This window comes from Nannospalax galili, unplaced genomic scaffold (assembly GCF_000622305.1).
Source record: "Nannospalax galili isolate Female #2095 unplaced genomic scaffold, S.galili_v1.0 scaffold54, whole genome shotgun sequence".
Lineage (NCBI taxonomy): Eukaryota > Metazoa > Chordata > Mammalia > Rodentia > Spalacidae > Nannospalax > Nannospalax galili.
In genome coordinates, this window is record NW_008341028.1 from 6,493,870 (window position 1) to 6,521,437 (window position 27,568).

At 47.9% G+C, this 27,568-nt stretch overlaps 1 protein-coding gene and 1 pseudogene across 13 annotated transcripts in view; one reads left to right on the plus strand and one right to left on the minus strand.

Moving 5' to 3' along the window:
- Megf11 (multiple EGF like domains 11) overlaps positions 1–27,568 on the minus strand; it is a 373,828-nt gene that overhangs the window by 206,387 nt on the left and 139,873 nt on the right. For all 13 annotated transcript variants that reach the window (XM_008836329.3, XM_008836328.3, XM_008836330.3 and 10 more), the window contains one exon: positions 6,294–6,386. In XM_008836329.3, coding sequence (XP_008834551.1) covers positions 6,294–6,386 — 93 coding nt within the window. The remainder of the gene's footprint in view (positions 1–6,293; positions 6,387–27,568) is intronic.
- Positions 2,316–2,753, plus strand: LOC108491010 (annotated as a pseudogene).

Below are 27,568 nucleotides of genomic sequence, written 5' to 3' on the forward strand. Positions count from 1 at the left end.
CCTCCTTCCTTCCTTCCCTCCTTCCCTCCTTCCTTCCTTCCTTCCTTCCTTCCTTCCTTCCCTCCTTCCCTCCTTCCCTCCTTTCCTTTTTTTTTTCCTTTCTGCCCTTTTGTTATTGAGACAGGGTCTCATATAGCCCAGGCTGGGTTCAAACTTTCTACACTATGTATCCAAGGATGGCCTTGAATTCCTGAGCCTTCTACCTTCACCTCCTCAGGGCCAGGATTAAAAGCATGCACTTCACACCTGGTTTGCACACACATTTAAACTTTTAAAAAATATTTATTCGTTGTGTGTATATGTGTGTGTGTGCATGTGTGCATGTGTGCAAGCCAGGGCATGCACTTAGAAGTCAGAAGACAACTCGCAAGATTCAGTTCTCTCTTTCCACCACACGAGTTCCAGGGATTGAACTCAGGTTGTCAGGTTTGGCAGCAAACACCCACTGAGCCATCTCACTGGCCTTACACACACTTGCAGAACAGAGACATGTCTAGTTGTGACCCAGCTGCCTCAGGCACTCTGCAAGGAACTCTTAGTACATAAGGAGCAGGGAGGCCTCTGCCAGACAGCCAAACTTAGGCCCAGTTCAACATGCCTCCCCAGGGGTGGTCAGGTTCCTTGGCCTGTAGTCTGAATTCTGGATTTTTCTTTTTTTTTTTTTTTTTGGTCTTTTTTGAGACAGGGTCTCCCTGTAGCCCCAGCTGTCCTGGAACTCACTATGTACACCAGGCTGGACTTGAACTCACAGAGATCCACCTGCCTCTGCCTCCCAAGTGCTGGGACTAAAGGCATGCGCCACCAGGTCAAAGGATTCTTAGGGCAGATCATCCAGCCCTGTGGATCAATGGGTATGACATCTAAAGAGCAAGGAATCAGCAACAGAGATTGAAAGGGTTTTGTCATTGTTACTATTGGGTTGGTTTTTGTTTTTTGTTTGTTTTTATTTTATTTTATTTTTTTTTTGAGACAGGGTCTCATGTAGCTCAAGCTGATGTTGAACTCACTATGCAGCTGAGGATGACTTTGAACTCCTGATCTTCCTGTCTCTGCCTCTGGAGTGTTGGGATTATAAGCATGTGCTACCCTGCCCAGTGTACACAGTGCTGGGGATGAACCCAGTTAACATGTACCAGGCAAACACTCTGCCAACTGAATAACATCTCCAGACCTACCATATACTTTCTAAACTGAAAAATTAAAAATTTTGAAATTAACAGGACCCAAGCATCCTGGCTAAAGGATCCTGTGATAGAGAAGGGTTGGAAACAGCCTAAATGTTCACCAGCCAAGCCTGGTTAAACACATTTGGTAAATGAAACTCAAGATGGCCATTAAAAATTTAAAGGAGATTAATGCTTATTGACAAGGAAATGAATGTACAACTTAAGGTTGAATTAAGGAAGCGAGTTATGGGCTATCACACGTGGAATCCATGGCTAGCTCTGCATGCAAATGTTAGAGAAATGACAGGGGCACCAGCACCCAAACGCCAGGAGCAGTGAGTCTGAGTGGTGGCATTTATCTGTACAGACCCAGAGTACATTCAACAGGTATAACTTAAAAATCAGAGAGGAATGAAACCAAGCAAGGAAGAATAGAAATGGAAGACAAACCCAAACTTCCCTCTCCCATGTACAGACCCAGACAGAGATCTCCAGAGACACACACTGTACCCACCCAGACATCCCTCCCCAGGGCTGTGGGCTCTACAAAGACCTCCAGGCACTGCAGAGCACACACAGGCAGACAGCCATCCAAAAGTACAAGAAGGCTCCAACTCTTAGATCAAACCTGGTCACAATTTTATTCATCTCCACAACGGTCTTTCAGGGCCAAAGCTTTTAGAAAGAGCCCTCCTTCTCCTGTGAGCAATCATGTTTTCACATTGAAAACCTAGCAGGGGCTGGAGAGATGTCTCAGCAGTTAAGAGCACTTACTGCTCTTTCAGAAGACTTGAGTTTGGTTCCCAGATCATGTTGGGCAGTTCACAACTGTCTATAACTCCAGCTCCAGGGGACCCAATGCCCATGGCCTCTGCAGGCACCTGCAGTCATGTGTACACACCCCCCCACACACATACACAAATTTTTTTAGAAACCTATTTCAACCTGAGGCTGTATTCATAGGGACTGAACACCTAAAAGGAAGATAAGTATAAGTACTAAGAGTTTAGGTCTAGGGCTGAGGGGACAGATTAGTAGGAAACAGCTTGCTGAGTAAGCATGAGGGCCTGAGTTCAAAGTCCCAGCACTCACATAAAAAGCTGGGTATGACTGCCCTTTTGCGACATCACTGAAGCAGCACCCGCCAAAATGAAGTTCTATCCCTTTGTGACTTCTGACCGAAGCAAGAACCAGAAAAGGCGTTTCAATGCACCTTCTCAAATTTGGAAGAAGATTATGTCCTCCCCTCTTTCCAAAGAGCTGAGACAGAAGTACAATGTTCGGTCTATGCCCATTTGAAGGGATGATGAAATTCAGGTTGTACGAGGGCACTACAAAGGTCAGCAGATTGGCAAAGTGGTCCAGGTTTACAGGAAAAAATATGTCATCTACATTGAGCGGGTACAGTGGGAAAAGGCTAATGGCACAACTGTCCATGTGGACATTCACCCCAGCAAGGTGGTTATCATCAGGCTAAAGCTGGACAAAGACCGCAAAAAGATCCTGGAACGGAAAGCCAAATCTCGCCAAGTAGGAGAGGAAAAGCGCAAATACAAGGAAGAGACCATCGAGAAGATGCAGGGGTAGAGTCATACATACAACTGTCCGTAAAAACTGCCTAAATGATCCTTTGACTGGTGTGGTTAAAAAAAAACAAAGCTGGGTATGACCATATGCATCTGTAACCCTAGCCCTGGAGGAAGGCAGAGACAGGCAGATCCCTAGGGCTCACTGGCCAGCCAGTCTAGCCTACTTAGTGAGTGCCACATTCACAGAGAGACCAATGCCAACCTCTGACCTCCAGAGTTCTTGTATTGGCAAGCACACCACACACACACACACACACACACACACACACACCACACATACACACACCCATACACCACATACACACACACACACCACACACACACCCTGCATACACCTGTGCACACACACACCACACATACACACACACACACACACCCTGCACACCCCCTCTCACACACACTCCTCACATACACACACCCATACACCACCCACACACACACACACACCCTGCATACACCTGTGCACACACACACCACACATACACACCCATACACCACACACACACACACACACACACACACACACGCACTCAACATACACACACGTTCAGATTTAGAACCCCAGGTTTTGGCTTAGTCCCAGCCTCACCATTTACTATCTGTGTCTGTTGGAAGTTCTTTAGTCTCTCTGTTTTTCCATCTGTGTCTTTCCTATTGGAAATAGAGCTAATAATAACAACTCACCTCGGGGTTTTTAAGAAGATGAAATGAGGAGATGAAGACAGTACCTAGTGCATGGTCAAGTTCAATGGTCAGCATCACTGACAGTAACAGAGTTGTTCTCTTTTGATACTGGTCAAACCATGTCTGCTATTGTTGTTCGGTTATAAGAATGATACTTTGAAGGGGAATAAAGGCCACAGGCTACAGGAAGAAACCAGATGGGGAGGCAGCTCAGATGATGTCCCGCAAGATATGCTATTATCTCAGAGAAGAAAAACTGAGGAGGGAGCAGTGGCTGTCTTATAACACCCAAAGGGCTGAGCCACGGAAGAGGCCCCTGGTTCTTCCACGCAGCCTCAGTGCTATTATCCACTGTGTTGAGATGGCTCACTCCATGCACACAGCCTGTGGCCTTATCCAATGAACTCCTTGGGAGAAATTCCAGGCATGCTAAGGAAGACCACGGTAATCCATCAGCCTGCCTGGTCTTTACTGTGAGCAAGAACCAACCAGCAGGAGCCAGAGATAGATTTCCACTGGAGAAAAAGAAAATGTTTCCAATAGTCTAAATATGCTTTTGCAGGAGGTAGTAAGGTTCCTGTCACTAGAAGGATTCAAGCAAAGGCTGGAAATATCTTAGCTGGGCATCTGAACTTTTACTGCTCTGAAATGAGAATCTATGTATTCCCTTAACCCAATGTTTCTGTCTCTCGAAATAGAGTTGTAATTGCCACGGACTGAACATGAAATGTCCTCATGGCCTCGTGTGTCAAACTGTTTAGTCCATAGCTACTTTCAGAGATGATGGACCCTTTAGGAGGTGGGGACTAGATAGAGGAAGTAGGTGACTGAGTGATACCTTGGGGGTATCTTGTGAGTCAAAATCTTTCTTACCTTAGGGTTGTTTCTGTCAGGTATTTGGTCACAGTAACAATAAAACTGATGAATACAGAACCTGTCTTTTGGGATTTCACTTGGGTCTAGTAGTATATGCCATTGAGTAGATCCAGGGAGTGTGGTTCTTTGAGCCAATGAGCACCCAGGGATGGTGGCCCTCAGCCCACCCAGGAGGATTTAGTGGAGATGAAATGGCTGCTGGGTGGCCAAGCCCTGAAAATGATGGCACAATGGGATTTGACTTCTTGTGTTGTTCTATGAAGTAACCCCGGAGCTTCCCCTTGTGTTTGATAAGCTCACTTGGGTATAGCATGCAAAACCTGCTCTATATTGCTAAATCCTGTTCATCAAAAACTGCAAAATGGCAAAACAGAGATGACTAAGACTGTATCTGAAAGGCCCTGGGGACCCAGCCCTCTGCCCAGCAATGAGCTAGCAGTGAGCACAGCCCTGGAGAAAATCAGGCCTTACTTCCTCCTCCACAGGTCACTCTCCTCCAGAGGTGTTGGCAGCAGCAAGCAGCCCAGGCCAGTCGGGCCCACTCACTCCAGTCAGATGTTTCTTCCTCCAAAGAACATCCACTGTCAACAACATTATACCAAAGGAAACACAGACAAGGGGAATGTCCTTGGGCATTTCCTCAAACACTTCAAGTCCACAGAAAGTCTGGTTGAATGCTAACTCTCATGTCTCTCAGGTTTATTCTTTCTTGTCTGGCTCTCCTCAGCCACGATCTTCTTCAAGGCAGTGGGGCAGGAGGAAGGAGAAGGCCGCTGTAGCTACTTGGGGATCCTCGCACATTACAGAAGGTCTCTTGGGAACCCCAAATGTATCTGGACCCCCTGAGCCAAGACTCAAAACCAAGCCGCACACTCCATGGCTAGTATTTTTCATGCCCTGTCTAGACAGATAGGCTCTATTCAAGCCCACGTATCAAAGGACCATTACTAGATGCATCCAGCCCATCAAAGGGAGCAGAAAAGGGCCCCAGCATATTGTACCAGGTCAAATAGGGATCACAGCCATCACAACCTACATGAAATAGCAGACATGGGCATAGCCCTCTAATATGGGGCTTATACCTCCAATAGGTCAGCCCTGCTATGATATCTGCTCAAGTCACCATAAAAGGCACTCTATCCCAGCTCAGAGCAGGAAGAAAATTGGGTTCTGACACTAATCAAGGTCTCTGAGAGGCCAAACAGACAACAGTATTAACCAGCTATTAGTTGACTGTAGAATGTGTCCCCAGAGGGAAGTCATCTGATAATATGATGGGGGAGCTGGAGGGGAAGGATTTAACTCCAGCTGGACTGTTAGCATAGAATTACTCAAGTTTCATCCAATATGCCCCTCCTCTGGAAGACCAGTCCTAACCTTAAGATAGGGTACCATGTGCTGTTGGTAACTTAATTAGTCCCAGGAGAACTGCCTCCCTCTGTCCTACCAGACAGGCTTCCCTGGGAATAGGAGTTCTCTATCCTAGTGACATAGGGACACAGTGGCCTGCCCCTAGGAGTGCTCCCTTCTCCTTCTTGTGGGGACACAGAGATATCCTGTTATGCACCAGCCTCACATATCAGCTTGTTGGCCAGCTACTCTGTGGACACTCATGGCTTCTGCACCAGCAAAGCCAGGCACCAGGCCTAGTGACCTCCTGGGTCTGTACATTTGAGCATCTCATGCTCATCCCAATTCTCAAATACCATATATAAAGGTGGGGCATCAAAAGACAGTTATATAACTTGTTATACTACAACACATGTACCCTCATAGACTACATGAACTCCCCCATGCCCCTAGAACCTTCAACCACCACAAGTTCTATCACACATTAATAACTGCTGCTGGCCTCTCCCAACAACCATGATGGCCAGGCAGGTCATCCCCACCCAACACAAAAGTGAACTTGCACATGCCACCACACCCTCCCACATTAGAGCCAATGGGTCACTGACCCCCTAACTCCCAGACTCACCACTGGAACAGTCAGGACCTCCCCATCCAGGCTCACAGTGGCAGGTGTCTGGGGAGATGCAGCGGCCATGCATACACTCTTCTGTACACAGGGCTGAGGATGAAGGAGGGAGGAAAAAACACAGTGAGAACCAGCTATCTGGGCTAGGAGCAGAAGCCACTTTGTCATGAGTCTCTGATGCCAAGGATGCTCAGGATGTACAGCTGGCTGGAGGGACAAACATCAAGCTTCTTATGACTTGAGATGCTTAACTCTGAAATAGATCTAACATGAAGGCATTATGTCTGTCCCAGGCTCACTTCTTAAAGTGAAATTCCAGCCTGAGACAGAACAATTTAGGCTTTCCAATATCTCCTTCGGGGTCTAGGGGTGTAGCTCAGTCAGTCATTTGCCTAGCACGCATGAAGTCCTGGGTTCCACCTCTATACCCATAAGCTGGGTGTGACGGCATATGCCTGTAATCCCAGCACTCAGGAGGTGGAGGCAGGAAGATCAAGAGTTCAAAGTCATCCTTAGCTAAATAGTGAGTTTGAAGCTAGCTTAGGCTATGTGAGACCCTGCCTCATAACACAAACAAACAAAATAAAGCAAAAAAAAAAATTTCTTCAGGCTAGATGTGGTATCCCATACCTAGAATCCCAGGACTCAAGGGTTTGGGACAAGAGGATTGAGGAAAATTATAGACCAACCTGGATTTTTAACCTGATTTTTTAAAAAATAAATGGGGGGGGAGTCAGACATGGTGGCACATACCTTTAATCTCAACACTCAGAAGGCAGAAGTAGGCAGATCTCTGTGAGATTGAGGCCAGCCTCATCTATATAGGGAATTCTAGGCCAACTGGAGCTACAGGAGACCCTGTCTCAAACAAAGGTGTGAGAGGACTGGAGAAAGGGCTCAGCAGTTAAGCGCACTTGCTACTCTTACAGAGGACCTGAGTTCAGTTCCCAGCACCCACATTAGGCTGCTCATAACCATTTGTAATTCCAGTTCCAAAGATTCCAATGTCCTCATCTAGCCTCCGTGGGTGCCTGCACATACATGGTATACATACAGACAAGCAGACACACACACACACACACACACACACACACACACACACCACACAAATAAAATTAAAAAAAATTGAACCCTCCAGTGTTTGAGTTGTGGAGCTGGCACACAAGTCACAGCCCCCATCATACCCCCAGGCTCTGGCCCCACTGCTCAGCACATCTGCCTCTTCCATCTTTTGCTTGCCCAATTTCCTTCCACTAAGGCCCCTCATGTACCAGACTGCCTGACAAGAGCAGGCGCCTTGCCCCCACCTTCCTGCCCCCTCCCCAAACATCCCTATTTTGGGGCTCTCAAATGTCAGCAAATCCGCAAAGTGTACAAATGCTGAGGAAAAAGCAACAGCTAATTATAAGAAAGTAATTAAGAGAGACATCCACGATGATGATAATTGTAATTAGAAAGTGCCTGGCAATTTCTTATCATGCAGTCAAACGCTACAACCCCCGAGCTGCCAGGCTAGGCAGTGAGCGAAGTTTCCGTCCACTGCGCCGGTGTTGAGGAGTCTTATTGACAGCTAGTGTGAGGAAGGAAGATTATCTCTCCTCTTTCTTTCTCTTTCTCTCTCTCTCTCCCTCCCTCTCTCTCTCTCTCTCTCTCTCTCTCTCTCTCTCTCTCTCACCCATGTTTTTCCAAGGTCACCCTATGTTCCCCAAGATTTCTGCCCCACTACCTAATCCATCAGCAGAGGATTATAGAAAGCCCACTATTTGCTACCCCCACCAATTTTGCAAGCTCTGAAATCAGACTTACCATCAACCCTGTCAATTTCTCAGGTAGGCTCCAGATAAAGGGCTTTTATTCTGAAAGCACTGAGAATTCTTGCTGCCTATTCTGGCCTGGGCTGAGGTGCAGGTAGCCTTCTAGGATGAGTTGAAAGGGGCTGCCACTGACCCACCTACTTGACCTGGATGTTTACTGGGAGGGCATTGCCAGGTATGACAATGGGCCCTGTTATGGTTGGTGTGGGGCCTTCTGACCCCTCTTCAAATGCAGATGCTGCCCCTACAGCCACTGTTCCTGTAGTTACTGACTTAGCTCCATCCAGGCCCCCAAGTGTGGCAAACACCAGGAGAGCTACTTCAGATGGGCCACAGGTCCCTTGGTCCCTGCAGGACTAAGACCTCACATCTACACAAGTGCCTTTTGGAGAGGGCCCTGAGGTGTTCTAAGGATCTATAGAGCTCCAGTGCTGGAGCTTCCCCATCTCCTGCTGAAGACCAGGCTGAGCCTAGATCCAGGGACCAGGTCCATGTAGGACTCCCTTACTTGGCACTAGCAAATCTCGTCAGTCACTGCTGCTGTCCAGGACTTTCCAAACAAGTTCAAGTGGGTCCATATCCCTAGTACATACTGGACACCAGGTACCCATCTCCTGCCTCTGATCACATGCCAGTCCCTTGACCCTGCCAGCTCCCAGCACTCTCGTCAGGTGCTCTTCCTCCTCTTTAGCCATCGCTACAGGATGAGGCCCCTGTGAACTCTACATCTGGGCCTGTTTACTTGACAGCTTGTCAGCTCAGCTCAGCAAGGACACCACCAGCTGCTTGCTTCCCCGAGGGCAGACCCAGACCTCAACCCTGGGGTCTCTGGTAAGGTATTGGGAGTTGATTAGAGAATCCTGAACCTGCAGAGAATCAGGATTGGAAGAGACCTCAGAGAAAGAAGATCACTTCTAGCCCTTTCATTTTTATGCATAGGGAAGTTGAGGCCCCAAGGACCTGTAATCTTAGACATAGTATGGCCTGTCAAACAGGAAGGAGGGAACTCGGACCAGCTTCCTGGAGACAGAGGTTACTGAAGGTAGAGGGAGGTGAGCATGCCAAGATTATGACACCTTTGTGTTTTATCCAGTCTCAACATCTAGAAGGGGGATCACCCAGTTTCTTGCCTGTCCTCCCTTCCCTTTGATTCCAGAGACTTCTAACACTGGCCTACGCCCTGTACCCTCTCCCTAACCAGCAGGGATGGCCTTCGGGTGCTCTGAGGAAGCTGTATACTACACAGCCTTCTCCCTTAGTCCCTTCAAAAGTCTTAGTGACCCAGAGGACTGTGAATTCAACATCTCCCCACACACTGCAATCATAGCTCCTAGCTCAGCCCTGTGTCCCACACACAGGCCTGCAGTGACTCACACATGCAGGACAGCCATCCACAAGCCCTAGACCTGCTGTCCATGGATGTGGCTGGGTTCCTGTGGTCCCTCCTGACATCACTATCCCTCTTCATTATCCTGGTATTATGTCTGCAATATCTGTTCACTAAAAACCTCAACCCATTCATATTTCATAGGTGTTGTTTAGACAGATGTTTGAATCCTGAAATATTGATGACAAACACCTGAGGCTGGGATTGCCAGATCTGGCATTTGAGCCACTGTTTGAACACCTGGGGAGGAGGGAAGGGCAGTAGCTTGAAGGTCAGTGAAGATGAGACACCATGATTTCCAGGGTTGGGGCAGCCCACTTTAACCCCAGGGCCCCAGTAGTGACCAACCCCTCCACAGAAGCCTGGGATTCACACAGCAACTGTCCCTGGGGCATCAGTCTCTTTTCTGATCCTTAGTGCCACACAGATGACCGTCAGGAGAGGCTGGGCTTGTGCTCTGCCCACCTGGCTTCCTCCTCTGGCTGCATGGTTCTACATGGGGCTTTAGTCAAATCTCTCTTTCTACTACTGCATATCTATGTGCTATCACAGCCAGGGACTCCCAACACAGACTTGACGGGAACAGCCTCGTGAGGGGAGTGGGCAGCACACCTATACCCCACCCCTAGCCCTAGTGAGAAATCTAAACTGCTGCTCCCTCAGTCCCTTCTCCTCACCTTCCTACCCCACCCTGCTTCTAGCATCTTCCAACACCCTGGCATGTTGGGAACACTGCTGCTGAGAAGCAGGTCAACAGGGTTAGGAGCACACATGGCATCCAGAATGCATGGGTGCTATTTGGTTGCTCAGTTTACCTCCATCTCCAGGTCAACCCTCCCCTGTTCAGTGGGGGATAGTGACAGGATTGTTCTGGTTTGCTATCTGTTGCTGTGATAAAACACTCTGACCAAAAACAACTTGAGAAGGAAAGGGTTTAGTATCTTACAATTCCAAGTGACAGTCCTTCTTTGAGAGATATCAGGCAGGAATTCAGGGCAAGAACCTGGAGGCAGGAGCTGAAGCAGAGACCATGGAGGAATGATGCTTACTGGCTTGTTCCTCTGGCTTGTGCTCAGCATGCTTTCTTATATAACCCAGGATCACTTACCCAGGGGTGATACCATTCACATCGGACTGGGCCCTCCCACATCACTTAACAATCAAGAAAATGCTGCCTAGACATGCCTTCAGGCCAATCTGATAGAGACAATTCTCCAATTGAGATTTCCCTCTTCTCAGGTGTGTCAAGTTGACAACCAAAGCCAGCCTGACCAGGATGAACCTCACAGGCTGTGGGGTGTAAGTGAATTGATAAAGGGCAATGCCTGAGGTATGGTAAGCACTGTAGGACCCTTGCTTTTGATGTTAGCAGGGTCTCCTTGGGCTCCAGGACAGCATCCTGTGACCCTTGAGCCTTTTTTATCTCTCTCTCTGTCTCTCTCTCTATCTCTCTCTCTGACTCTCTCTCTGTCTCTCTCTGTCTCTTTCTCTCTCTGTCTCTCTGTCTCTCTCTCTCTCTCTCTCTCTCTCTCTCTCTCTCTCTCTCTCTCACACACACACACACACACATACACACACACTATCATCCTCACTCCTATCCTTCACTGCAGTCCATGGTTGGTGGTTTGTAGGAGTCTGCTGACAAATCTTTGCCAGGAAAGAATGCCATAACCTAAGTTTAAATCCCAGACCCACCAATTACTATTACTCTAACAGGACTGTGAACAGATGACCCCATCATCTATGCCTTGGGAATAATGGTATCTACCTCATAATTACTGTAAAGATTAAATGAAATTCTATGGAGCTGGTGATATGGCTCACTGGGTAAAGGCACTTGCTACCAAGCCTAACAACCTGAGGTCAATCCTTAGGTCCCACATAGTGGAAGGAATGAACTGACTCCTATAAGTTGTGCTCTCACCTCTACATATGCACTGTGACATGTGTGCCTCCACTCCCCAACCAAATAAATAAATATAATAAACAAATAAATAAATAAATAAATAGATAGATAAATAAATAAGGGGCTGGAAAAATAGCTCAGTGGTTAAGAGCACTGAATGCTCTTGCAGAGGATCCAGGTTTAATTCCCAGAACCCACATGGTGGTTAACAACCATCTGTAGCTTCATTTCCAGGGGATCTGATGCCTTCTTCTGACCTCCAGGGGCATTGCATGACACTGGTACACTTACACACATGCAGGCAATACACTCATACACATAAAATAAAAATAATAAAATATTTTTTAAAATAAAAATAAATAAAATGCTATGTCTACGTACATGAGCATCCAGCACATAGTAAATGTTCAATAAGCAAGAGCTGCAGCCAACATTCCCCATTACATACACACACACACACACACACACACACACACACACACACCATGCATGTTTGTGCTATGGAGTCTGGGCTTAACATCTGAAATAGCTGACAGTTGCTCCCACCTATTGCCATTTCCTAGATACTATCATCTTCTGTGAGCTTACTATGTGCTGGGCCTGGGGATTTTACACACACTATCTCAACTTCTGCTAAAGGCCATCCCAGAATGCTTTGAAGAATTCCCTGTCGCCCTCTCTTTCAATGCTAACCCCAAAGAGATTCCCCACTGAAGTTACCAGCCACTTTGGGTAAGTCCTGCACTACCTGGCACACAGTAGGTACTCAGTGCTATGAGTCCAACAGTCCTGTGCCCCAGCAGTTCACTGTAGTGCATGAGGAGCTCAGTCACAGAGCAATCATCCAGTCTCTGAGCTGTCCCTTGGTTCAGCATGGTCTAACCTACAGACCAGGATGGTTGGAAAGGACAGTGGGTTGAGGGAGCCTCAACTGAGGAATTTCCTCCATAGGACTGGCCTGTGGCCATGTCTGTGGGGCATCTTCTTGATTGTTGAGTGATGTGGGAGGGCCCAGCCCACTGTGGGTGGTGCCACCCCTGGGGAGGTGGGCCTGTGTTACATAAGAAAGCAGGCTGAGCAGGGGCCAGAGGAGCAAGCCAGTAAGCAGCAATCCTCCAAGGCCTGTGCTCCAGCTCCTGCCCTGCAGGTTCCTGCCCTGAGTTCCTACCTTGGGCTCCCTGATAAACTGTGACCTGGGAGATGTAAGACAAATAAACCGTTTCCTCCCCAAGTTGGTAGTGGTCAGAGTGTTTTGTCACAGCAATGAAGAAACAAACTATGACAGCATGCTTCTCTCTTTCCTTCTTATGGAAATGACTCTAGCTGGCCTGCTGCCCATGTTTGTAAACAAAGTTTTATTGGCAAGCCCTACCTGGTCTGGAACTCATTATGTAGACTAGCCTGGCCTCAACATCACAGAGATCCCCCTGCTTCTGCCTCCAGAGTGCTAGGATGAAGGGTATATGCCAGCACGCCTGGCTTCCATGCATTTCTATATCCCCATGACTGCTTTTGTACCACAAGAACAGTGTGGATCAATCCTTCAGAGACGATGGTGAGCCAAGTCCAGAACACTGACTCCCAGGTGCCATAAGGGGTGAAGTCCCTGCTGGTGAGGGTTCCTGATTGGAGGAAAGTAGACTGTTGGGGCACTTAAGGCCCCTCCCCTGTACTTTATTCCAGTCCCTCTCTCTCCCCCATGGGGACTGGAAACAAGGAACACAGAGGAGTCAATGAAGACCCATGCTGTGCTGCGATGGATGGCCTTGCTCAGGCAACTCTAGTGAGTGCGGTGAGTGAAAGTGGCAAAGAGGCCATATGAGCCATCCTTCATTTCTGCCAGGCTCTGAGCATACCTACCCTTCCTGTACTCCTAGGGCACAACCCTCTGCCGGCTCCATATATAGGCAGGACATGCCCCTGAGAAGTCCAGATAATGTATGTATATCCAGCTAGGGAGATTGGGCTAGGTTCAAGTTCCTCGCATTTTTTCTCTTATCACCCCTTCTCCTTTTTAAATATTGTTGTCTCAATTATCCCTCTCCCAACATTCACCTGCATCTACATCACCTGTCTCTCAGTGACTCCAAGCCCCTCACCTGCAAATCAGGATTACTCTGTGCCTTCCATAAATTAGACCATAAACCCATGTTGACCCCTTGAGGATACCCATGCCCCATCTCTTATCTTTTTTAAAATTTATTTTTATTTTATGTGTGTGAGTGTTTTGTCAGCATGTATATGAATGTACCATGTGAAAATGGCCACAGAAATCAGAAGAGAGAGTCAGATCCCCTGGAACTGGAGTTTCAGATGGTTGTTAGCCACCTGACGTGGGTGCTAAGAACCAAACCTAAGTCCTCTGCAAGAACAACCAGTGCTCTTAACCACTAAGCCATCTTTCCAGTCACTGTCCCCTATCTCTTTGCCTTTAAACCTATATTCCATCTTTTTCACCTTCTTCTCTGTGCCCAGAGGTGATCTCCATGTATAGCATTTTAGCCCCTCTAATTCTCTGGCTTCTGAGTGGGTCCAGCCAGAGGGAACTACCACCAGCAAGAAATGGAAAGTGGGCAGAGGGGTAGTCCTCAGATACGAGGGAGAGTGGTAGCTCTCGGGTTCTCTCTCTCTCTCTCTCTCTCTCTCTCTCTCCCTCTCTCCCTCTCTCTCCTCCCCCTCCCCCCTCCCTCCCTCCCTCCCTCCCTCCAGTGTCTTCTGTATTCCAGGCTGGCCTCAAACTAACTGTAGAGCAGAGGATGGCCTTGAACTCCTTATCCTACCGCTTCTACCTGCCAAGTGCTAGAATTGCAAGCATGTTCCCCCATGCCCAGTTTATGCAGTGATGGGGATAAAACCCAGACTTCATGCATCCTAGGCAAGCACTCTACCAACTGAGCTATGTACCCAGTCCTCTCCTACCTTCATAAATGAGCATCATTAAACTCTCCCCCAGAGACTCTCCCCATCATGTCTTCCATCTCTTACTGGAAGCTTAGCTGGTCTAGGGCCACACTGAGGTCTGAGCCCACACACGAGTGATGCTAAATGACTGCTCTTACCACATGCTGCCTTGTCACTGGACCACAGGAGGAGACCATGAAGTGGCAGCAGCAGATCCATTTCTGACCCACTATGAGAACTTAACTGAGCTCCTCCCTCCTTCTGACCTCCATTTCTCCATTTGAAATGAAGGGGTTGGTGACATGACCCACTGTCCCTCCAGTTCTGGGTATGAAGAGCTGCAGGGCAGCAGCTGTTGTTGACTTTTTGGCCCATTCAAGCCACACTTGAAAAGAGAAAAAAATGAAGCTTGAGAGGAGCTAGAGAGATAGCTCAGTCAGTAGAGGACCTCGGTTCATCCTTCAGAACCCACGTAAAAAGTCTAGTGTGGTGGTCCACGCTTGTAATCCTAGAGCTGGGGGCAGAGATAGGAGGAGTCCTGGGGCTCCCTGGTCAGCCAGCCTCACCTACTTGGTAAGCTCCAGGCCATGTGCATGCAACACACACACAGATGTACCCAAACACACATGAGCATGTGTGCATACACACATACCAAATACAGCTTGGTGTGGGGACAAATGTTCTCTGTGGTGCAGATGGGAGCCAAAGTGGCAGTCAGGACAGAAGGAGTTTGTGTGGGCAGACAGAACCCAGGATAACAGACTAAGGGTCTCCTCAGCAGCCAAGCTGTGGAGATGACACTGGCCACTCCCAGTCCATTCCTCACTGGTGGAGAGCCCCTGAATCAACTCTCCATTCTATTAGCATTCCATCCGAGAGCACCCACAAGTCCCTGAGGTGCCCGGGGTAATATATTTTGCCTGGCTGCTTGCAAATGGTCTCACTAGTTAATGGAACTATAAAAATTCCTCACATGAAAAGGTCAAGATACATAAAGACAACTTCCATGCTCCCTGGCCCATGCCTACTGAGGACTAGATATGGCCTAGGGTCCAGACACAGGACGGCCTCCAGAATTCTATAGCATATGGCTTTCTGGAGCTTTCTGTGACCCCCCCTCCCCCCGCCCCTTTTCCCTAGAGCTCCAAGGAACATTGATCAGTCTGCCATTAGCATTCTTGGCAGGAGCCACAGACTAGGTTGTCATTGGATTCCTCTTGGAAATAAAATGATCTCCATCCAAGTGGGCCCAAGTGCCAATTCTGAGGCAACACACTGCATGAGTGATTCTGTCATGGCCAAGGTCACACATCCTGGTGACGCATGTATGTATCTGTGGAGGGGGACTTAGGAATCTCCAGGGGGGTTCCAAAACAGTCCATAGGTGTGCATCACTTTCTAGTCGGCAGCTGAGTTTCCTCCTCAGCCAGGAAGAACTGAGTCAGCTGGCCCCTCCTCTCCATACATCTAGACTTGGCTTTGACGCTATGGCCAAGTTTGACTCTATGGCAAAGTTTGACTCCAAGACACAAATAGTCAAGCTTAAGGCAGCACTTTCCCTATGGGGCCAATACACTGGAAGGACACCAATGGTCTTCTAATTTGGAGGGCTGTAGGTACTACCCCACCCTACCTGCTGCCCCTTGAGCAGGCTCCAAGTCCTTCACCTTTCCTTTGTGGCACCCTGATTGACTCTACTCTGTGGTGGTGTAGCATATCTATTTACCCCCTGGGTCCCTGGTTCATCACTCATTAGTTGCATGTCTTTGAGCAACCTCTCTGACGCTCAGTTCCCCGATCTGTAAAACCAGGTGCATTACTGTAAACACCAAGTATGTTAACCCATGCAAGTACTTAGAAGCAGTGATAGTTACAACTGTGACCTTTCCTGCACTTGCTGTTGTTACTAATATTTCTCTTCTCAGGACTGGGCAGAGGACCTGGGACTTCATGGCCCACCACGGCATTTTCCAATCAGGGGATTATAGGAAGGTCTGCATTAGAGCAGGAAAGAATTCCTTAGTAGTAGATGGAAGAAAAGGGAAGATGGCACTAATGGAAAAATTAGAGGTGTGGGTACAGACCACAGTCCAGGTCAGCTCACTGGTGTGACCGTACACCCAGGGGAACACTGTGTACACTCCTTTCTCTTCTAGTTCACAGAGAAGGGAACAGAAGAAGGCCACACCCAGTTGCCAGGCCTCCTCCTTCATGGAGACTCAAGAGCTGTGGTGTGCGTTTGTGTGTGTGTGTGTGTGTGTGTGTGTGTGTGTGTGTGTGTGTGTGTGTGTGTGTAAATGTGTTCATCTGCCATGTCTACTTCAATACCACCACCTCCAGGAAGCTCCTCATGAATGAGCAGCCCATGCATGCTCCCAGTTGGGCCGGGTCCCCTCCCTGCTCCACCACACGTGGCTGGTCCCATAGGCCACAGCTCTGACTTTTCCAATCTCCCCTCACCTCTACAAAAGCAAGGAATGGGCCTTTGTTTACTACATTCATGCTTCAGCACCTGGCATGGTACCAGACACACAGCAGGAGTACAATCAACACATGCTGAATGAATCAATATGAATCAGTAAGAGATCTCTCCTCTCCCTTGCCCAGGACCCACTGTCCCCTATGTAGGCTGTGCCAGTCTGGTTGGGGGTGAATTTATAAAAAAGACCTGAGCTATGCTAAGCCCCAACACCCCAAGATGGGATGGCACATACTATTTTTTTAAAGACAGGGTCTCATGTAGTCCAGGCTGCCTCATCATGTAGCTGAGGATAGCCTTGGGTGTCTTACCTCTACCTCCCTAGTTATAGGCATGTACTGCCACATCCAGTTTATGTGGTGCTGGGGTGGATGGAACCCAGAGCTTCTAGAATGCTAGGCAAGCACTCTGCCAACTGAGCAATATCATCAGCCTTGACAAAGTGCTCTTTAGAAAAATGCCAGTGCTGCTGAAGTGACAGACAAGGACTGTCTTGTCCCAGCCAAGCCCAGCAGGGAGGACTGCAGCCTCCCATCCCATTCCAGAAATCTGGGGAGTCACCTATCATCAAACACCAATGTTAGATGACAACACCCTCCTGCTTCAGGGGAACTCCCATGCATTTCTACCCATCACCTAAGATGTTGGCCTGATTTTCCTCAAACATGGCTTAGCTGCAAATAATGGTCTACCAATTAAAACCGCCACCGTCAGAGCACCGCCATTAGGCTCCTGCATACAGCAAGCCTTCTAACAGTGGGACCTGATAAAAGCCCCAGCATGGCAGTGAGCAGCCTTGGTGCATACAGCAGGCCCTGGGTCTGCTCCTGGCAGCCAAGCCCTCCTCACTTTGTAGAGGATTTTCCCAGCTGAGCCATTCCAACCCCCACCCATGGTGCTTCAAGGAGCAACAGCTTTCAAGTTGTTAATGACGCTGGAACATACGGCCTGAGTCAGCAACCCCCAGCACACGACCCAAGGAGGGTTTTTTTCTAGGTCTTTTTTTTCTCCCTATTTGACAGATGCCAGATTTTTTCCAAAAAGATACATTCCAACTGATTGATTTTTTTTTCTTTGGGAAATTGATCCTCACCACCTACGAAGAAAGCAAAACAGTCTTGTCAAGTGCTTTTTATGTTTTTCTTTTTTTCAATGCTCTGATTTAAAAAAACCCATCCCCTGCCTCTGCCTTGAGACTTACTATTCCCAGAGGAGCTGGCCTCTTCTTGTGGCTTGTGAACAGGGCCCCCAAGAAGGTGGTGCTGGAGGATGGACAGATGGATGGGTGCCCAGCACCTGCCTCTATTAGGGAGGTCACAAGCAGATAAGGGTAGTTCAGCATGTGGTCTTCAGTTGGAAAGATCTGGGTAGGAGTCCCAGTGTCTCTCCTTAACAATCTGGTAGCTCTTAGCCAATTAAAATGACCCAGCCTTGCAAAGCCTGTGGTCTATCTGTAAAACTCAACTAATAGTATTAACCAATCCAAGGGTTAGGAGGGTCAAAGAGGGGTATAAGATCTGTAAAGAGTATGATAGAATGGGCTCCCAGCAAAGACCTGGAAATTCCAAACTCATACTAACACCATTGGTTTGGGAAGAGGCAGCATGAACTTGACCCTCAAACATGCTGAGCTCAGGGGCCAGGCACATGGCTTAGTCAGCAAAGTACTTCTATGCAAGCTTGAGGATCTGAATTTGATCTCCAGCACCCACATAAAAAGCTGAGTACAGGGGCACATATATGTACCTCCAGCTCTGGGGAGGTAGAAATGGGCAGATCGCTGGTCAAGTCAGTCTAGCTGAATTGGTAAGCATCAAGTTCAGTGAGAGACTATCCCAAAAAATAAGGTGGAGGGGGCTGTAGAGATTGATCAGTGGTTAAGAGAACTAGCTACTCCTGCAGAGAACCAGGTTTGGCTCCCAGATCCCACTGGCGGCTAACAACTGTCCGTAACTCCAGTTCCAGAGGATTCAACACTCTCTTCTGGTCTCCATGGGCATTGTTCAGTATGGGTATACTTACATACATGTAGGTAAAGCACTCATACAAATAAAATTTAAAAAATAAGATGGAGTTTTATTGAGAAAGATATCTGAGGTTGATTTCTGACCTTCATGGTCATACTATTCCCCCCTACACACATGAACATACATGTAGAAAAAACACATATGTTGAGTTCAAGGACTTCATTCAGCTAACCCTCAGAATAACAGCATCTTAGCAGAAAGGACCAAGTAATAACACCATCCCTACTTCAGCCAGACATCCAGCACTTGAAGCCCCTTACCATCCCCATGTCAAATTCCACTGAGAGGTTCTGTTGGCAGCAAGGAATTGCTCTTTTCTAGCCTGGCTCAATTGCAGCCATGTTTTCAAGTGAGAACAGCTCTCTCCAGTCCCCAGGCCTTTGGATCTCACCTGGTTGATGGAAGTCTCACTTCAAATGTCACCCTCTTTAGGGGGCCTTCATGAACATCCTCAGTTGATTAGGCAATCCTGAGCCACTCCCTAGCCCCCCCCCACCCCATCCTGGCATAGATCATATGCTATTGCTTGGTTCTTGACTAGAAGATGTTGTTTCTCTATCGCTGTCCTATCCTCAGGTCCAACATGGTACAGGCACAGAGCAGCTTCATAAACAGCTGTTGGATGCTTGATCAAATGAGTCAACATCATCCCTTCCACTCTGAACAGCTTCAATTACTAGAAAGCTCTTTGCTCCACTGAGCTGAAATCTGCCTCCTTGGAATTTGCACATGGTGCTGCTGAGTCTGGCCTTTCCTGCTTCTAACCCCCAATTCCTTCTGATTCTACCCAACTAGCCTTTAAGAGACTTCTCTGTTAGGATGTAAAGCAGGCCCTAGATGGATCAGCAGGAACTGCAACTTCTGAGCAGGGTGTGGCTGAGATGCACGGTGCCCACCCTGCAGAATCATTCTCTCTTCCTTGTTAGTCTTTGTCCTAGATCTGTCTGAGTCTGTCACCCCACCTGGTACAATGAAGGCTACTCCTGGGTTTAGGAGCTCCATCACTGCTGCATCTCTAACAGGGAGCAGCCTGTGATCCTGCACATTTTAAATCTCATTCCTATGAGAAGCTCAGTCAGAAGCTGCTTAGCATCCCTGATTAAGAGCTTAAATAAAAACAATACAAAATGGATAGAGAGGCCTCCAATCCCAGCTCTCTCCAGAACCTCTGCCCTGCCTGGGAACCCTGAAGCTCCCTGTACTCCCTGGGAGTGATTTCATGAATAAATCCTCATCAAATAATTCCTCTCATCATGTTGACTGTATTTGCTTCTTACGGAGCTGTATTTAGAAATGCCCTGCTTTCTAAGAACTTACATGCCTCTGCAAAGACCCTTTACCACCCTGGCCTGCAAGTCAGAGGTATCTGCCTGTGAGTTGATGGTTACTTGGCCTAAGCATTGTGGGGGTGATAGGAGTAAGCTCCCAGAGATCTTGTAGCCTGCTAACATATCAGTCAGTGCTGCCTAGAGCTTTTAGAATTTGATTTCCATCTTCTAACCTGAACTATCCCTGACCCAGGCTTAAGCCTGGGTCCTGACACTTCAAGTATTATTACACTGAATGCTTTAACATTATTTAAAATAACTTTTCAAATCCATTAGCATGTGTTACACAGCTTCTAAGTGGTGAAGCCAGGATCAAACCCAGGATTAAATGGGCTCAAAGGCAAGAAGAACGCCCAGCCCCTAAGTCATCATCTCTTTGACAGACCTAAGTGTGCAAGACAGCTCAATAAAGGGGCAATGCTGACACCCCCAGTTGGGGTAGCATGAAGCATCAAAGTGGGCATTGAAGTTGAGCATAGAAACAGTTGGGGTAAAAAGGTAGGCGCTCCCCACCCCCCCCACACCCATTTCACCTATGAGTCTATCTCTGCATCTTTAAGGGAGAAGCACCATTTCAATATACTTGAACTTGAGCATGTGACAAGTATGCTGGGTTATAGGCCATGACACTAGTGACAATAGCAGGAGTCTGGGGACAAACTAAATATCCATCTGCAAGATAGTGAATTAGCAAGAGCCTAACTCCTAGTGGGAAAATATACAGTCACCAGAAGATACCCAAGGGCATCTGTGTGACTTATCACCCCAGGAAAGCAGGTTCAAGTGGAAAAAGGTAGAGATCTTAGTACACACTGCCCTCTGAGAGAAATAACAGAGCAAATATATGCATATACCTGTCCTTAAATATATGCCAAACATCTGGAAAACACAAAGCAAACCAATAATGCCTCTAAGAAATGAGCCCATGAGTGTTTACACTTCACCCTCTTCTGCATTTAGAACCAGGAAAACATGCTATCTAAGCAGACAATGAAAATCCACACATTAGTGTGTCCCCAGTGACAGGATATGATCACACAGTACCCTGAGGGATGGGGTGCAGTCAGAAGTTTGAGGGAAGGCTTATCCCCATCCAGAGGATCCAACTGTGATCTCTGCCTGCAGGGCAGTTCTACTGCTAAATTGAAAGCCCAGAACTTACCTCACAGCAATGACTTGGCCTCTGTCACACCAAGCCTAAGGCAGCAGTGGGTTCTCCAGGGATTCCACAGTGCCTGGGAAAGGTAAGGCTGGCAGCAAAGTTGGCAGCATCTACATCCCAGCAGCCACTGGTCTTATCCAACATCCAATAAAACAATTGCAGACTCCCAAGATAACATTTTCACCTGAGTCACAGGAGCCTTGCTCTTCCTCATCCCAACTTTCCTCAGTCATCTCGTGAGCTGCCTCCTTCCCTCTGCCTCCTCCCCTCTGCCTCCCCTCTGTCCTCTTCCCTCTGCCTCCTCCCTCTGCCTCCTCCCTCCCTCTTCCACTCTTTAGTTACTCCCTTGCCTTCCTGGTCTCCATTTCCTTTCTTCATTATTTATTAGTTCACAGTCCAGCTCCAAGGAGCTTCACTCCCTCCCTTCCTCCCCCTACCTACCTCACTCCTTTCCTGGGGGACAGTTTTTATCTGAGCCTAGTCACTCTGGCCCTTTGGGACTGAGGGAAAGTATGAAGGAGGAGAGCATAGTGGAGGCTGCAGGAGGGGTCCTGGCCCTGTCATTTCCATCCAGAGCCCCACAGTCCAGGAGAAGCTGGCAAAGAAGCTGACTGGTCTAGCATCCCCTCCAGAGAGAGCATGTCACTGCCTTCCAGCTGAGCACGGCTGACCCAGTGGGCATCCTTTCTTCACTCTGCACCTCTGTGCACCAACCCCCTGTCCACAGGCTGGCCTCTCCTTCCCCTCCTGCTGCCTGTCCACCTTGCCACCTTCTCCTTCGGGCTCGGCAGCACCCTGCTGTGACACACTGCCCAGAGCCCCAGTGGGTAGAGAAATACCCCATTCTACTGTACCACAGTTCTGGTGACTCAGGGTTCCTAAGTCTCAAATTTCTGCAAGGGTGGACCTGGGCCTTCTTTGTCTGTGTACTGTTGTCTACTCCAGCACTGATCTGAAATACAGGAAAAATCCTGAAAGTGTTTACAGAAAGGAATTAACACAAATGATGGAAGGTAGAAGGAAGAGAGACAGGAAGGAAGGGAACGAAAAAAGGCAAAACAGATTTCTGTCTCTGCCTTTTGAATACATAGATCCTAGTAATCTAGCACTTTGTAATTTCTAAGATTTGTTTTTTAGACAGAGCATTATATAGCCCAGACCGGACTCAAACTGGCTATGTAGCCTTGAATGACTTTGAACTTTTTAATTTTTTAATTTTTATTTTTTGAGATAAGGTCTCTTGTATCCCATGCTGGCCTTGAACCTGCTATGTAGTTAAGGATGATCTTGAATTTCTGATCCTCCTCCTCCACCTCTTAAGTGCTGGGATTACAAGTATCTACCACCAGGCCTTATGTATACAGTGCTGGAGATGGAACCCAGAGTTTCATGCATGCTAGGCAAGCACTTTATCCACTAAGCTACATCTCCAGCCCACTTTCTAATGTCTAAAGTGCATATTTGTCTCTTCCTTTGTTTCTCCAACTCCCATAAGCAGGCAAGACAGGTCTGTTATCCCCACTTTACAGACAGGAACACTGAGTCTCAAAGTCATGTAGGTACCTGCCCAAGGTTACCTTGCTGTGCTAGCTGGTGACTCCTTTCTGTGGCATGGGCTCCCACAGCACCTGCAGGGTCCTCACGGGTGCCATTCACAGCAACTTGAATTTCAGTTATCACCTTGAATACAGTGGCAGTCTGAACTACCAGCCACCACCAGCAAACAGAGGCCCCTGTCTACTGTTCCTTCCAACCCACAAGCCATGCAGAACCTGCACTGCACTGAAGCTGGGTAGGTGGATGCTCACTGGTTGCTGAGGACAGTGACCTTACAGTTGTAAGGTTGTAACAGGCAGCTACGATGAGATGGGGATGGAAGCCTGGCCTTGGAAACTGCCTATGGGGAGAGTACCCAGAGTGCAGCTGTCACGAGAGAACACTACCGCCACAAACCAGAAAGCCCAAAAAGGCAGGACTCATTTTCTCCCGGGGGAACCAAACAATAAAGGAAAGGTGACAAATAAGTCAACCTTTAAACACATAAATAATGTTGCTTTTGCCTCTCTGTGCCCCAGAGGACACGCGCTCAGGCACTCAACAAAATATTTCACAGAAGTAACATACAAGAGGCCCAGAATAGTAGTGCAGGGGTTGGAGTCAACAAATCCTGGAAGCCAGAGGTGAGGCCACAACCCTGAGCTTTGCTGTCCCTTCACACTCTGAGGACACCCAGTGCCCAGAGCTCTGCTCCACATTCCTCCAGAACTAGAATAGCAAACTTCCTGGGTAGCCTTGGTTTCTCAAAGGACTTTCCTTGCCACTGCACACACATAGCATAACAGACGGGCAGATGTTATTTCAAAAATCGGAAAGTATAGGGCGATGGCTCAGTGGATAAAGCACCTGCTGATCTATCATAAGAACTAGAGTATGGATCCCCAGCAGCCAAGTAAAAGGCAGGCAGGCGTGGCAGCTGCCTAGAATCCCAGCCCTTGGGAGGCAGTGACAGGGGATCCCCAGGGCAAGCTGGCTAGCTAGGCTAGCTGGAATTGGCAGGCTTAGTGTTCATCAAGAGACTCTGCCTCAACAAACAAAGAGGAGAGTGATTGAGAAAGACACATACCATCAAGCTCCAGCTTCTACATGTATGCACTACACATGGGCATACCCACACACATGTACCCAATACATGCAAGCCTACACATCCTCACCTTCTTAACACTATGGTCTACAAAGACCTCTCTACCATGAGTGTCCCTGACTTCCAGTTCCTTCTCTTCTCCCTTCTTACTTGCAGTTCACAGTCTAGAGAATCCTGTTAGAAGCAGACATATGGGAATCCCAGCTTGGAAGTGGAGGGGAGTTGCATAACAGTGTCACACTTGCAAGTCAGTCCACCCTGAGGATTCACATCTAGGGAGGGATTCAGAGGTCAGTAGTATCTTCTGCAACATGAGCCCTGCACCCACACAGGGAAGAGGTGAGCCACAAGAGAGTGCACATGGCGGTGGCCCTCATACATGACAGTCTCAGGGCACTGTGTACAGATGGTGACACTTTCACACTTCAGCCTCAGCTCTGGGGCCTTGCCTATGCAGGTACTGGTCTAGTTGGGCAAGCCAAGGCCATGGGTTCTAGTATAGGGGGTGCCCCATGGGACCTGGCTCCCCCTCCATTGCATCCTGATATATCCTCCCTGGACACTCTAACCCCAATAACCCCCCAGGTTTTTTGCATGCATGTGTGTACATGTGTGTGCATAAGTATATGTATGGAGGGCAGAGGACAACCTCTAGTGTTGTTCCCTAGAGCCCAATGGATCTTCCTGTCCCCATTTACCAGCACTGAGATTACAAGTGGGTGCCACCACATTTGTGTTTTTTAATGTAGGTTCTAGAGATTGAACTCAGGTCTTTGTGTTTGCAAAGCAAGCACTTTGCTAACTCAGCTGTCTCCCTAGACCCACATTCCAATTTCTTATTGCACAGAACTCCTGCCACCTCAGGACCTTCTCCCATCCAGTTCCCCTCCCTGGGTCTCACCTATGAACTTTTGAGGCCCCAGCTCCATAATCCTTCCCTAACTCCCTCATCTTCCTGTCTTAAAGGGACTCCATGTTTGACTCTCAGAACCCCATGTTCTTTTTCTTCATGGCACCCATCAAAAATGTCATTTGCGATTTATTTGGAGACAACTGTTGAGAGCCTCCCAATGGACTATAAGTTTTATGGGAGGCAGGTAGAAGCCTCATCTCTTTTGTCCATTCCTAATATCTACATCCAGCCCTAAGCCAAGCATAGTTATTACTCAATAAATGTTGTCCAAATAAAAGGTAATTGGGGGCTGAAGAGATGGTCCATCGGTTAGGAGCACTAGCTGCTCTTGCAGAGGACCCAGGTTCAATTCCCAGCACCCACATGGCAGCTAACAACCATCTGTAATTCCAGTTCCATGGGAATCCAATGCCCCCTTTCTGATCTCCATGGGCATTGCATGACACAGGTGCACTTACACACAAGTAGGCAATATACTCATACAAATAAAGTAAAAATAATAAAATACTTAAAAAAATAAACTAAATAAATAAAAAGTAAATGAAGGGTAGAAGTATAGCACTTGCCTAGCATGCATAAGGCCCTAGATTTGATTTTCCAGTGCTAACAAATAAATAATAAATAAATAAATAAATAAATAAATAGGCATGTTGTCTGGCAATTCGAGTATATTTGTTGAATAGATGAAAAAGGTATAATAATTATGGTAAGAATACCAGCAAATAAATACCTTTCTTTTCCCGCTTTCTGCTCCTGTGGAAGTGAGTACCTGATCAAGCCATACCTGCAGCCCTTCCAAAATTCAAGGGGTAAGGTGGGCCTGGGACAGATGCCTTGCTGGATTGTGCTCCCTGGGTGAAGGAACATTCCTGATTGATCAATTCCTGTCTTTCCGGCACTTAGTACAGAGCCTGGTACATAAGAAGTACTTGACAATCAATTGTTAAGTCAATAAATGATATTTAGCCCAGGAAAAGAAAATATTATGACAGGGAGAAGAGTATGGAACCCAAGACTATGTATGCTAGGCAAGCACTCTACCAACTGAGTTACATCTCCAGCCCCAAGCACTTCTATAAAAAATGAGAAAGGCTACCCACTGTGATGTGCCAGGCCCCTCTATGGGACTTTCCTCTTGCTTCGTTGGATAGGCAGTGCCTTGAGTCCTTGGGATACCAGCGACCCAAGGAAAAGAGTTATTACTGGAATGGGAACACATTGGAATAAATTCCTCACTGCAGCCAGCTGGAGAGGTGGGGCCAGAAAGGGCCACTTGGGGGGAAGGATATTAATGGTTACAGCCAAGCAGAAGCCCCTCATCACCTTTAATTCTCCCAGAGGGGGCCTGTCCAAGCTGAGTTATCTTTCATGGGAAGAAAAAGCGGTTCTGGCCCTTTTAACCTAACACGGATCATAGAGCAGAGAAAATATAACAGCCCCAAACCACTAAGCACTCTTCAAGTAGACTCCCCAGCCTGTCAAAGAGGCTAGAGAAGGCTGGGTTAAAGGAATGACATGTATATCTTCTGAAGGAAATGTAAAGCTTCCCCAATGGACAGAGTGTGGGGGTCCCCGGGAGCTGGCAGGGCATCTGCTCCAGGTGACCTCAAGGATAAGCTCTGACAGGGACAGACAGGTTGGGGAGGTAGCCCTGGTGTCCAGAGAGGGAGAGTCATGTAGCTGGTCAGGTCAGAGAGCAGAAACAACTCCCATCCCTCTCCATCAGCAACCCATTTGACTGCTAAGTTGCCACAACATGTGCACGAAAATCGCAAGTCTTGTAATTCACCCAGATGGTGGGAGCTCCCAATTGCTCCTTCTCCAGAGACAGCTGTTCTGCCGCTGGGCCATATGGCTCTCCTTGCTCCACCACCAGCCCTGGGAAATAAACCACTTTGCACAAGCAACTCCACACATCTCAGATCCATCTCTTGTTCTGGGCTGGTAATTAAGACCTCCAGCTGAGGTGCTGCACTCTGCATGGTTGTCCACAATTTGGAGGCCATGTGTTAGGGCTCCATCAATGTCCACACAGGGAAATGGCAGTGAGGCACACTGTCTGCTTTCTTATAAGGGGTCTGTCCATCATCACAGAGTCCCAAATAGAGTTACCCCAAACCCAGCTTGTGGTCATCATCATGGGGCCGGAGTCACCCTCATCCTGCCTGGACACACCCCAGAATTCTGAGTTGGAAGTCATCTTGGAGGTCACTTGCTATCCTATATGACAGGCCTCTTTCTTCTCAGATGGAGATGAGAAAATCTTGCACACACCTCCTCACCCTTTAAGTTGTAAAAATGATTAACTGATACCTTTAAGACTACCTGTGCCCAAGAGTGCATGTACTGTTCAGCAGAGTCAGGAGGCCGGCTGGCAGTCTGTCGCCTACTCTGAGGTTCTGAACCATTGTTCCTCTCAATGATACCTTCAGGCTGAACCCCAGATTCTGGTGAAGCCCATATTTGTTGTCTGGGTGGAATAGCGGCCACATGCACATGTCTTGGAGCTGGCAGGGCCAGGACCCAGCTTCATTGTGCACAACTCAGGGCTGCTCATCCTGAGACGATGAACCAGGTGATAGTTCTTTGCTATCCTTTCAAACAGGTTCTTTAGGAAGTTAAGAAGGGAGCCTGTGGCCCCACCTCAAAATTCTATGCTAAACTCTACTGCTCCTTCCTGAATCTGAGCTGCCATTCCTTTTGCTGCAGTCTAGCAG